The 13,068-nt window shown below is 41.7% G+C and overlaps 1 protein-coding gene across 1 annotated transcript in view; it reads right to left on the bottom strand.

Annotated features, from left to right (window-relative positions):
- Positions 1-2,183: 2,183 nt before the first annotated feature.
- Positions 2,184-13,068, bottom strand: part of pdxdc1 (pyridoxal-dependent decarboxylase domain containing 1) — a 36,091-nt gene continuing 25,206 nt past the window's right edge. Inside the window, exons 21-22 of the mRNA XM_070982101.1 lie at positions 6,928-7,026; positions 2,184-5,585 (exon numbers count right to left, since the gene is read on the bottom strand). Coding sequence (XP_070838202.1) covers positions 5,299-5,585; positions 6,928-7,026 — 386 coding nt within the window. The 3' untranslated portion in view covers positions 2,184-5,298. The remainder of the gene's footprint in view (positions 5,586-6,927; positions 7,027-13,068) is intronic.

Raw genomic sequence — 13,068 nt, 5'->3', positions numbered from 1 at the left:
AAGGAGTAGTAACAGACAGTTTACGTCAGTAGTTTCTGACCTTTTCAGGAACCGCAGATTCGATTCAGGTTTGTGTTTTAGCAAACGGAGAACGGCTTTTATTTATTATACAACTTGATTCACTCACTAATATAATATGAATTGATTTTTCGCTTGTGAAGCTCTTTGCAGTCAGGCACAACATTTTAAGTCTCACATTGAATCTCTTAACATATTCTGGTATTTGCACAATGCCTCATGGCCATTTGTTAAGAAAGTTTTTTCACTAATTGTAACAACCATAATAACGTTATTAAAACATTTGCCCTATTACCCAAACTAATAAGGAACATTATGACAGTACAACAGCAACTTAGTGCCTTCATAATTTAATAAAAATGTTTGCTTTTGCAACACACAAATTTTAACCACTGTTACTCATCTGCGGTCAATCCGTTTCAGTTCTTTTTTCCATTTGATGGAGTTGGGCATCAACTACCTCTGGGCACAAGATCTATTCCACAGATTTGTAATACGTCATATGAATGACTAAAGGAAATGACTCAACAATCAATCAAGCCAACACAAACATGATGGGCACCTCTTCCTATAAAGGTCCTCTGGGATAATCATGTCTGATGAAATGAATTGAACACATTCATTCACAAATCACAACAGAATATTTTGGTGGTTTTGAATGTGCCCTCAGCAATAAATTGTTCCAACCATTTAATTACCAGTCCAACCAGAGGAAGTAAGTGGCATATTCATAAGAACTAGTGCCTGAAGGTGTAAAGCCAACTCTGCTTTTAGATGAGCAGTCTATTAAGTGATGATAGAGATTATTATATCATGATCAGTCTGTCAGATACAAGCATCTCAATAAAAGCAATACTTCTACAATATAAATCCAGGATTTACATACTTCCTGTGCATAAAAGATAGGATGGACAATAACAGGAACACCTTGCAACATAATCCAATCCAATTGAAAAAGCCCCCCCCCCCCCCCCCCCCCCCCCCACACACACACACACCACAAACTACAGTTCCCAAAATGACCAGAGATGAGCTTGTGAGTTTTGCTTCCCAAAGGTAGGATTTGTTGCATTTGAATGCACGTGTGGTGCAATTACTGTGCCCAACTGTATATATTATTTATTGTTATTATTGTGCATGTGAAAATATAATAATTACTGCCAATACAGAATTGAGAGGAGCAACTAAAGTCCAGTCCAATTCCTTGGGCTTCAAGTCCCAAACAAGTCAATATACACCCTTCAATAAACTGAACACTAATTCAAATTTTTTAATAGATTGAATGGTAAATTTGGACATAATTAATGCTTTTGGGAATTGTATCTATTAGTTTGAAATAAACATGAAAATAATTTAAAGCAAACTGATCATGATGTTTTGTATGTTGCACTGGCAGACAGATCTTTCCTTCCTGCTCATCTAACATGACTGGCTGCAGTGAAATTGATTCAAAGTACATCTTGTACAGGAAAATGAACAGTTCATGTCATGTCATTCCAAGTTAAAAGGCTAAGGTCCAAGTAAAAGTGTGAGTCACAGTTTTGTCGCAAATATGTTTTGATTTTGTCTTAAGTCATGAGATTCAGGACTCAATTCTGCCTCAAGTCCAAGTCATGTGACTTAAGTCCTCATTCTGGTCATCACTATTAATCCAATCATTTTTATTTGTATTGCTATGGCAGCTAGTTTATCTTATTTTAGACTCTTATTAAGATGTTGAGGCCTCAGATTGCACAAAATGTTGAACATGGCTCACCTAGAAGTAGTTTTGGTTCATCACTGATTTTCACAGTTTACTCTTTGGGGTCTGTTAGCTACATTGCAAATATAGCGTAGTATGACCCTTTTCTCTTCACTTGGAAAACTCTCTTACAAGGTCTTACAACATATTTCTGCATTTCTGCACAGCATTTTTCCATACTGTGATTTTCTTTCTGTATATGTGCTTTTAGTTGTTACTGCCTGACATTGTGTTTTTCTTCTTGACTTTCATTTACTGCTGTTTGTCAGACATCTAGTGCATTTAAGAATGTATGCTAAGTGAATCACAAACATGCTAGTTGCATTGAATGACCAATTCCCAACAGTACAGAGGAAGACTAAAAATTGGATGAGGAGGTACTTTTAGAATTATAACTGAACCACAGAAAGCAGCGGCCTGACATTAAGACTAGAAAACTTTGAATTTAATCTGTTGAGAGACAGAATTTACACAAAACATGCCAAAGTGTTTCTGTGCTGTAAACTAATGGTAGAAAAGTTTCAAGAGAAAAGATTCTGGTTATTAAATACAATCAATAATTCAGACAGTGAAAGAGGCAAGATGGTCCAGGACATTTCATTATATCAAATCAAAAGTTCTCATCAAACATTTTCTTGGAAGGTTATAAAGTTATTGATTTTGCTTTACATTATGATCACATAACAGAAACAATCATAAGAATTCTACCTCATTTACACCATAGAAGAAATTAAATAAAGTACAGTAGTATAATATTATCTACAGAACAAGTGCAATAAAGCTGAAATAGAGTCATAATCTTCATTTTCACTGGTTTAATTCCTCATCAAACCACTGTACTTAATCCACATTTCACAACTCTTAACAGTAAATGTTCCACCAGTACAGGGCTCAATGTGCTCAAGGACATCTTCAGCCAAATTTGTTTTCTGGGCTTTCATTCTTAGGTATTTTCTGTTGTTTTAATGTTAAGCTTTTGCAATCAGGCACCTCCATGGGAGCAAATTCAAAACCATTCTTCCATAGTTACTGAGGCTCATTCACTCCCATTCAATTGCAGAAGGCATATAAAGCAATGGCAATCTCTCACTGCTGAGAAGCCATCCATCATGTTGTGTAAAGTTGTAAAAAGCTACATACCAGGTGGCAGATGTTTTTAAGTTTTCGATAAGATGTGCATTCAAGACACACTTCAATTTCCTGCAATGCAGTGATACATTAAGGCCCCTAGACAAGGAGTAATGACAGAGAACTTCCAGGTTTGTTACATGTCACACTGTGTGAGAGCCTAATACTTGGTCTTGGTCACTTGGTCAACCCGTGTCAGGCTGTACGATATATGTCTATGGCAGTTACAATGTCATGCTGGACTATGTTTTCTGTGTTGTTTCATGTTGTGTTCTAATTGGTTGCGTTGTAGATTTGGGTGGTGCCAGCAGTCACATGGGTCAGTGTACATGGGTATTAGGGATCTACCCTGAAATTGCGGGTGGTGTGGTTACAGACACTGAACGGTGTGAACTTCTACAAGGAAATCCTTTAATAAAGTGCATACGACATGCTCATTACCGTTACCTATGCTATCAGGGATTATTTAGACCAAAACAAATCAATGGGATACGGGCAAGAAAGGTAGCACGTTTTGGTGGGTGGGTGAATTTCCAAGACAAGCAGAATCAACTAAATTGCCCCCCCTCCCTTAACAAAAAACAAACACACATCCACTTGGCCCTTTAATATGGCACTTGGATTACAGCAGGTCTGGTAGGATGTTTTTGTCAAAGAAAAGAAATATTCCTCATAGAATAAGCGCCTGTAAATCAACACTCCTCTGTGACAGAAGGCCACTTTTTGCTTCAGTTGCATTATTGACAAAAATAAAAATTAACTAACATTGAAATTAAAAAGTGGACATTGCTCTGTCCCTAACTGCGCAATTATAAAGGGAATTTGATTTTCATTCACAAATGTGGAACTGACATTGTACAATAGGGCCACTGTTATAAATAAACTTAAAGATTTGAGAATGAAGTCAGAAGAGTGGGAATTTCGAAATCAGAATATTATGATTATTATGAAAAAGTCAGAATTTTCAGGAGAAAAATATGAATTTGTGATGGAATGACATAAATGGACATTTAAACACTCCGCTGTCCGCTGACTTGTGAAATTACGACTTCATGTCATAATATGACGTCCTCTTGTACAATTACCATTCTATTTTGTAATAGCATGACTTTTCTCATAAAACCAAAACTTGATCTCAGGAATCACGGCTTAATATCTTTTTCCTCACAGAATTAGTTTTTCATGTAGAATTCTGACTACATTTTTGTATTAATGACAGCTTTATTGTGATATTGTGTCTTTTTCTCATGAAAACACTTGAAGATACTTTATTTTCACATCATTGTGACTTTTTTCTCAAAATGTGGACTTCACGTGAAGGGAGTGTTTGAAGCTCGGAAGCAGGTGACTATTATCATTATGTGTTTTCTTATTTAAATAGATTATGATACTCTACTCCTTCCATATAGATTTATTTTGTTATAAATAATTAGAGTTAGCAATTGGGTCATTAGATATATATCATCTGTGGAGACTATTTACAGTGAGGAATCTAAACTTTTTCGTTGCAGTGACTCTCCTTGCTTTAATATTAAGATAATATTATATAAGCTGCTTTATTTCCAGTTGAGTAAATGGAGTATTAAATGGAGACTCTGGTGCTGAACCAATCATATTTCTCTTTAAAGCTAAAGAAATTCTGTGTGCAATATGGCTACTCCTCTGCTCTCCAATCTCAAAGTCATTAACTGGCAGAGAGATCAGTGTAAAAAGCAAGCTGGATGTCAGCACTGTTCCATCTGACCTTCAAAGGAACAATCCTCCCCCAAAAACACTTATTCTGCTGTTCAGAGCATTCTTGTTATCCCCATGAATACACGGCCAATCAGAGATGACATGACAGCAAAAAAACAAAAACAAAAAAAAGACTGATACACAGGCAACATACAGTGGCACATTCAGCACAGAAGAGGCAGGTTTCTCCCTTTACAGTAGCCTTAACAGACTGTAATCCCACTTCCCCCTCAACTGCTCATTTCACTAACATATATACATAATAATAATAAAGTTGTATGTATGTCAATTCACCTTTCAAGGGAGACAGCTCTTTCATGTCCTTTTTGTGAATGGATAAAAGGCATTCTGAAAATTGTGGGAAAGCACATCTCTCAGAGCGCTCTAGCAATCTGGAGTATCGTTATAGAACACTTTATCACTAAATAACTAGAATGCACTGAACTGAGCATCACAGTGTTAGAGTATCCAGGTGTGGATTTTTCCATTAACTCTGACATCCTTCCTGTCCTGAAAAAAATGGGACAGAGACAAACAAACCAATCTAACTCGATCGATTTTCCCTTCAAAAGTGGAAGAGTTAGATTCACAATGTTATAATGCCTTTCCTTTTAACATCTGTTAGTTAGGCTGGTACCATTTAGAGGACAGCTGGAGGACAGGTGCATAGTGCCATCCTATCTCTCGCTCTGCTCCACCTCTTGGCCTTCAGGTTGCCTCTCCTCGGAGGCCACTTCAGCCTCCACCTGTGTGTGCACCTGCACAGACGCCTCTGGGATTTTCTCTGATACGACATCACTTGAAGAGTGTGAGTCCTCCTCTGGTGCAGGTGGAGAGGTGGGTGGATGGATGCTACTGCTCAGAGTGGTACCCCGCTCCTTGGTTATCTCCTCAGCTTGTCCAATGGAACTGGTTTCGCTGAAGGAGTCTGAGCCTGGCCCTGAGCGCCGAAATAACCTCTGACCTGTGAGGAAAATTTAAAGACAGAAAGTGCACAAGGTGTGTGATGGTATTTTCCACTGATATGCAGAATCCTGTGAGTGTTATTGGTACCAAAGAAAGTGCTGTGAAATAACTATCCACTATTTTCATGCTCTCTAAAATCAACTAACCTGAAAGAACAGAGGGGAGGCATTCTATCACGAAGACAGAAATGGACAAGAAGAATTATGTTATCTCCCCGTGTTCACCTAGGGTATCCTCCTTAAAAAACCCACCAAAAACATGCAAGAAGATCACCACCTGACCAATGGTGATGGGAAAGAGCTGGGTCCCCGGGCACCGCTCCTGGTCTGCCGCGGAGGACGGACGACCAGGATGGGTTAAACGGTTAAACGTTAAATTAATTTCACAGAAGCATGGCATGTGTGCATGTAATGTAATGCATGTAATGTGGGGTGATGAATAAATATGTACCTTCTCTTCTTCTCTTCTTATTGCTCTGCCTGAAATTAGGTTCTTTTTTTCTGTCCATTTGCTGAGGCACATGCTACATTTTGAGACTCTTGGTCTGTTCAAAACACCAGTTTTTTCGCAAAGCAAAATCAGCAAAATCAACTAATTCCAAAGGAATTGCTCTAAGTAGTGCATTCAGTCTCAAGAGTGAAGTAAATCTGTGCTCAGGTTTTGCATCAAGTTTAACTGTAGACATGTGACACGCAAATTTGCGTTGTTGACAATAGCTAACAGTCTTGTCAGGACTGACCTGAGGGAAGGGGGTTAAAAAAACAAAACAAAACCTGAACCACAGAAGAGGAATATTTTGCACTTTTATGGAAAAGGAATAAATGTACAAACATCTCTTTTGAATAAACTGTGTGAGCTTATTGTCCTGTTACTGACTGCACTAATGAGCTTACTGACAATTAGCTTGCTTGGTAAATTACACTCCACAAGCAACTCCATTTCAAGACCACTGTATAGTCATGACAAGAAAACACAGAAGGGAGTAAACTGCCAGCAGACTACAGAGAAAACAGAAAGAAGCTCAGGGAGCTATTACGACTAAGGCTAGCATGTTCCAGGCTGGCTGGTGCGTTAGTTGTTAACTAGCTAGCTATAGCACCTTGCCATACAATTAGTCACAATGCCACCAAGCTTGTAGACCATCTTTTGCATGGAGGCATTTCTCTGATGTCACTGCCTGGTGTGAGCAGGCTATGCAGCTTTTTGATCATTGTGAAGCTGCTGTCAATGAAACCCAACACTTCCTGCACAGAGAATGTGTCACATGAAAAGCATCCCAATGGCTTTAACAGAGAATAATCCCTTCCTGGTTTGATAGACTGTTAATTTGACAATCCTACCTGGCAGTCTCTTTGACGAGGAGGTGGGAGTGTCTTGCAGGGACGGCCTGTCTGTCTGGGCCTTTGTGGAGTATGTCACCTCTGTAGAGTCCAGGGAACCTATGGACACGCACACCATTAACATATGCATTCGGACTGTCAACAAATATTCTAAATCTGAATTTCTATAGAAAATACATACATCTGCAGCAGCTGTGCTGACTGCACTGCATGACAGACACGAGTCATAAAACCAGAGTTTCTGTTAACCAGTAATTAAATTTTGTTTGTTTTACAGAGAAAATCTTTTGAAGTCTGACATATCTAAGTTTCTCCAGTCATAATGTCCTGTGAAACTAATTCCTGAGTCAGTTGTGAAAATATTCTGGATCTACATGTCGTTTTCACAGCTTCTCTGATGTCTCGCTCCTCTCCTGACTCAGTGAATAAAGACTTTATTTCAACCAAAACAGAGGTGGTGGTAATTGAACCAAGAAGGTTTTGGTGACTTTTATTTTGTTTTAGTCACGTTTGAATGAAGCTTTATTTATGATGACAAAATTACTGTTTTTGAAACAACCCCAGATCATCACTGATCCACCCCCATGTTTTACTGTAGGGGCAAGACAGTCTGGTTTGTAGGCTTCTCCAGGCTTCCTCCTAACCAGTAAGTTGGCTGGAGTGAGAATCAACTCAAAATTGGATTGATCACTGAAGAGAAATTTAGCCCAACAATCAACTGTCCAATCATTGTGATCCCCAGCAAAGAGCAACCAGGTCTTCCTCTGCCTTTCGTTGATGAAGGGCTTCTTCCGTGCCCTGTGTGACTTCAGACCAGCTTCAAGAAGTCGGTGCTGAACAGTCACATATCCCGACAGTGCCCACTCATTTTTAAGGTCCCTGGAGGTCTGGCAATGATTCCTGAAACAGGAACAGATGAGTGCACGGTCCTCTCGTGGGGTAGAACGACGTTTCCTGCCTCGACCAGCTAGCAATTTGGTAGTACTCTGTTTGGCTTGCTTTTTCTTGGTATAATGAACGGCTGTCTTGGAGATCTTCAGTTTTTTGGCTACCTGTCTCTCACTCATGGCAATTTCCAGCAGTGCCAAGATGGCTGCCTTTGCGGCTTAACATAATTCTTTTGTTTTAGGCATTACAGTATGTGAGAGCTGACAACTTCTGAGTTGTGCTACGGCTTGAATGTAAGCAGGAAACCACTCCATGCCTCTGCATGTGCAGTGCTGCTTATGACATGAAATGGCCTCTTATATACCCTGGGACTACAATTAAGCTTAAGCATGACAAATAGGACATAAAGTATTATGGAATCAGCTGCATTTTTTGTTGTGTTCATTGTATTCGTCAGGTAATGTACCTGTAGTGGTATCAGGCATTAAAATGAACAAGAAATTGAAGAAAACAAAGGTGGTCTAATAATTTTTTCCATGACTGTATAATGGCTGGTCCTGGTTGAACAAAAAAGATCTCAAATGTATGGTTTCTTTCTGGCCAGTTTTGATGGATCTAGATTTTCATTATCCATTGTCTTTTCAGTTGCTGATCAATCAGGAAGCCGTGAAAGGATAACAGTTTGTCGTATTCCCGTTCTCACTGGAACACTTTCTCGCTGGAACACAGCAGTATGACATTATCCATTAGATATTAGCATTTGAACTTCACATCCTACTGAATATTGGTAATAATGATCAGTAAATAAGTAAGTAAAAAAAAAAAAAAAAAAAAAAAAAAAAAAAAAAATATATATATATATATATATGTGTGTGTGTGTGTGTGTGTGTGTGTGTGTGTGTGTGTGTGTGTGTGTGTGTGTGTGTGTGTGTGTGTGTGTTTACACATGGTATGTTTAATGTTGTCTCATTATCCTCATAGGGATGCCCAGAATAATTAGCCACTGATCATTATTGGCACTTTGCTCTTAGTTGAACCCATGGTCACAAAAAACTTCTCATACACCAAAATGAATGAACAAATAAGGTAAACCAAAAAAAAGGTCAAAATGTAATATTAAACACAATACAATGAGAGACAAGACAGACCAGATAAAGGACAAACAAAGCCCAGCATGGAAATCTAAAAAAAACAACACGTTATTAGAAGCTGCTTGAAACAGTCCAAAGATTCAGCTGACTCAGATTGGAGTGGGGGGTGGATAAAAGACAGATTGGAGGATCAGAGGGTGAAGAGGAACATGCAACAAGGAGATCAGAAAATGTAACTTGGGGCAAGGTCATGCAGAGCAAAAACTAAAAGAAATACAAGCAAGATGATTCTTAAAAACAGCTTCAACACCCCCACCACGGCCAGATAACCAAGGTGCATTCAAATTGTACCCAGGAGGACAGAGGGGACCACTCCCCAGGTCTAAGACAGGCCTCACTAAGTATAGGAAGCCTAGGTTAAGGGATAAGATAAGATAAGATAAGATAAGATAAGATAAGATAAGATAAGATAAGATAAGATAAGATAAGATAAGATAAGATAAGATAAGATAAGATAAGATATACCTTTATTAGTCCCACAGTGGGGAAATTTCAGGTATTACAGCAGCAAAAGTGGATAGTAAACATAGAAGGCATCAGTAAAAGGACATAAATATTAAATATCAACCAAACAATATAAACAATATAAACAAGGAGTAATGAAATATGAGCAAACAATACTGATATTGCACACTGATATGAATATGAACCATCAGTACTGACATTACACATTGAATGATAGTACTCCTGACTGGAGTAATGATAGTGAATAGTTTCCTATATTGCACATAGGAATTGATATATTGCATTGCAAGTTGAGATACAATATCTTCACAGTATGAATGAACACAGTTAGTGTGTATAGTGCAGTCATACTGAAAGTCTTGTGAGTGTGTGGTCTACTGGGAGCACTGCTGGTTGTAAAGTCTGACTGCTGCAGGAAGGAAGGACCTGCGATAGCGTTCCTTCACACACTTTGGGTGAAGCAGTCTGTCACTGAAGGAGCTCTCCAGTGCTGTTAAAGTGTCCTGCAGGGGGTGGGAGTCATTCTCAATCATGGATGACAGCTTAGCCATCATCCTCCTCTCTCCTACCACCTCCACTGAGTCGAGGGGGCATCCCAGGACAGAGCTGGCCTTCTTGATCAGTTTGTCAAGTCTCTTCCTGTCAGCTGTCGAGATGCTGCTCCCCCAACAGACCACTCCATAAAAGATGGCTGATGCCACCACAGTGTCATAAAAGGTCTTAAGGAGTGCCCCCTGCACTCCAAATGACCTCAGTCTCCTGAGCAGATAAAGTCTGCTCTGGCCTTTCTTGTAAAATGCAGTTGTGTTGTGAGTCCAGTCCAGTTTATTGTTCAGGTGAACACCCAGGTACTTATAAGATGTCACCATCTCAATGTCCGTTCCCTGGATGTTCACTGGTGTCAGGGGGCAGAGTGTTCGTCTGCGGAAATCCACCACCAGTTCTTTGGTTTTCCCTGCGTTGATCTGGAGGCAGTTCCACTTGCACCAGTCCACGAAGTCCTGTGTCAGTTCTCTGTACTCTCGGTCATCCCCATCTGTGATGAGGCCGATGATTGCAGAGTCGTCAGAGAACTTCTGCAGGTGACAGGTGCGTGTGTTGTATGTGAAGTCTGCAGTGTAGAGGGTGAAGAGGAACGGAGCCAGGACTGTTCCCTGCGGGGCCCCTGTGCTGCAGACGACCGTGTCGGACACACAGTCCCGGGTCCTCACGTACTGTGGACAGTTAGTGAGATAGTCCAGAATCCAGTGTGTGAGGTGATGGTTCACCCCGGTGTGCTTCAGCTTGTCCCTCAGAAGTGCAGGCTGAATGGTATTGAAAGCACTGGAGAAATCAAAAAACATGATTCTCACAGTACTCCCAGGTTTCTCCAGGTGAGAGAGAGCTCGGTGTTGGAGGAAGATGACGGGGTCGTCCACCCCGATTCCAGGCTGGTAGGCAAACTGAAATGGATCCAGCGATGGGCTCACCAAGGGCTGGAGATGAACAAGGACCAGCCGCTCTAGGGTCCTGATTAGGTGGGATGTTAGTGCCACCGGCCTGTAGCTGCTGAGGTCCTTGGGGTGCAGAGTCTTAGGCACCGGTACCACGCAGGATGTTTTCCACAGCTGTGGCACTCTCCCCAGCTTCAGGCTCAGATTGAACATGTGTTCAACAATCCCACACAGCTGATCTGTGCAGGACTTGAGGAGCCTGGAGCTGATGCTGTCTGGGCCTGCAGCCTTCCTCACCTTGATCCTCTGGAGCTGGTTTCTCACCTGGGTTGTTGTGAGGGACAGGTAGGTGCAGGGGGTCTGTGTGCTGGAGGGTGTGGGTGGGGGGGTTGGGATGAGCAGTGGGGGTGGCTGTGAGCTGAGTGTTGCAGAGGGGGAAAGGGGGGGCTGCAGCATGGAAGACTAGGCTGGGGGAGGGACAGATGACTGATCGAATCTGTTGAAGAATAAGTTCAGGTCATTCGCCCACTTTTGGTCCCCTGCAGCTTGAGAGTCAGGTTCCTTGTGGCCAGAGATGGTTTTTAGGCCTCTCCAGACTCCACTGACATTTTTCTCCTGCAGCTGAACCTCCATCTTCTTTCTGTAGTTGTTTATCCCCTCACGGATCTTCCATCTCAGCTTCTTCTGCACAGCCTTCAGCTCATCCTTATTTCCTGACTTAAAGGCCCTCTTCTTCTCCTTAAGGAGAACCTTTATGTCAGGGTTAATCCACGGTTTGTTGTTGGAAAAACACCGTACAGTCCTGGTGGGTATGGTGTTTTCCACACAGAAGTTAATATAGTCCATAATGCAGTGTGTGAGACCCTCAATGTCCTCTCCGTGAGAATCACAGAAATCCTCCCACACAGTTGTCTCAAAACAGTCCCTCAGAGCCTCGTCAGCCTCGTCGGACCATCTCTTCACTGTGCCGGACACAGCTGGTTGCCTGTGCACGAGAGGTTTGTACACAGGCAGGAGATGAACCAGGTTGTGGTCGGATCTTCCCAGGGGAGGGAGGGGTGATGAAGTGTATGCCTCCTTGGTGTTGGCATAACACAAGTCCGGTATCTTATTGTCTCTAGTGCAGCATGTAACATACTGGGTGAAGGTGGGCAGAGTGGAGGATAGAGAGGCATGATTAAAGTCCCCAGAGATAAGAAGGAGGGCCTGAGGGTGCCCGCAGCAGCTTAAAGCCGTCCAGCTTCACGTCCGTGTCTGGATTCAGCGGAGTCAGCCACGTTTCCGAGAACATCATGAGGCTGCACTCCCTGTAGTCCCTCTGATGCCGGGTCAGCGCCGCTAATTCGTCCAACTTATTGGGAAGAGATCTCACATTCCCCATGATAATGGACGGGAGGACGGGTCTGTATCTCCTTCTTCTGGCGCAACAATCGGCTCCGGCACAGCTCCCCCGTCTCCTCCTTTTCAACTCACGGGGAACGTCGGGTCTCTCTTGGGGCAGCACCGCGGTGTTACGGAGCATCAACAGCTGATCCCTACTGTAAACAATAGGGCCCTGGCTGCGTACGGGGTCCCCAGACACGGTCGTAAACAATGAAAAAAGCAAGAGAAAGACCAGAGCAATCATGGCGACTTTGGTCTCCATAGTGCTCCGATCAATTGCGAACACGCACGTGATAATATATTAAAGAATAATAAAAGAAGACAAAACGGAAAAAAAGCTCACAGTGAGCGGGAGCTGCTGTAACAGGCTGCCACTCATGCAGCGCCGGAAGTAATGATGATGTAATTAGTAATGATGATGTAATTAGACCATTGAGGATGAAAGATTTATTAGACATAGACTGAGAAAACAGACCAATAATCACCTTATCTGACCTAGCAGTTGTAAACACAGAAAGAATTGGGTCACCACACCATCGTAACTGGAATACTTTATAAGGCCAGGTGGTGCAGGTCAGGCACTAAAAGCATGACAGTGCAAAGTCAATTCAGTGTTGGTTGACTAAAGGCGTGAACTTTTATGGGAGGGATGAAGGCCATCTGGTTTAAGAAGCTGACTCCTGTTTGGAAAGGCAGCAAAACTGTCAACAAAAGGGGAAACTACAACTCGCAGTAACCCTTTAGCCAGGTGTGGACTTGGCATAGGAGACTGAACTTCACGTCACCAAAACAAGGGATGAGGAGAGGACCAGAAATAATTA

The sequence above is a fragment of the Chaetodon trifascialis genome, chromosome 15 (assembly GCF_039877785.1).
Source record: "Chaetodon trifascialis isolate fChaTrf1 chromosome 15, fChaTrf1.hap1, whole genome shotgun sequence".
Lineage (NCBI taxonomy): Eukaryota > Metazoa > Chordata > Actinopteri > Chaetodontiformes > Chaetodontidae > Chaetodon > Chaetodon trifascialis.
The sequence above is the reverse complement of the archived record's forward strand: the minus strand, read 5'-3'. Positions and strand labels throughout refer to the sequence as shown.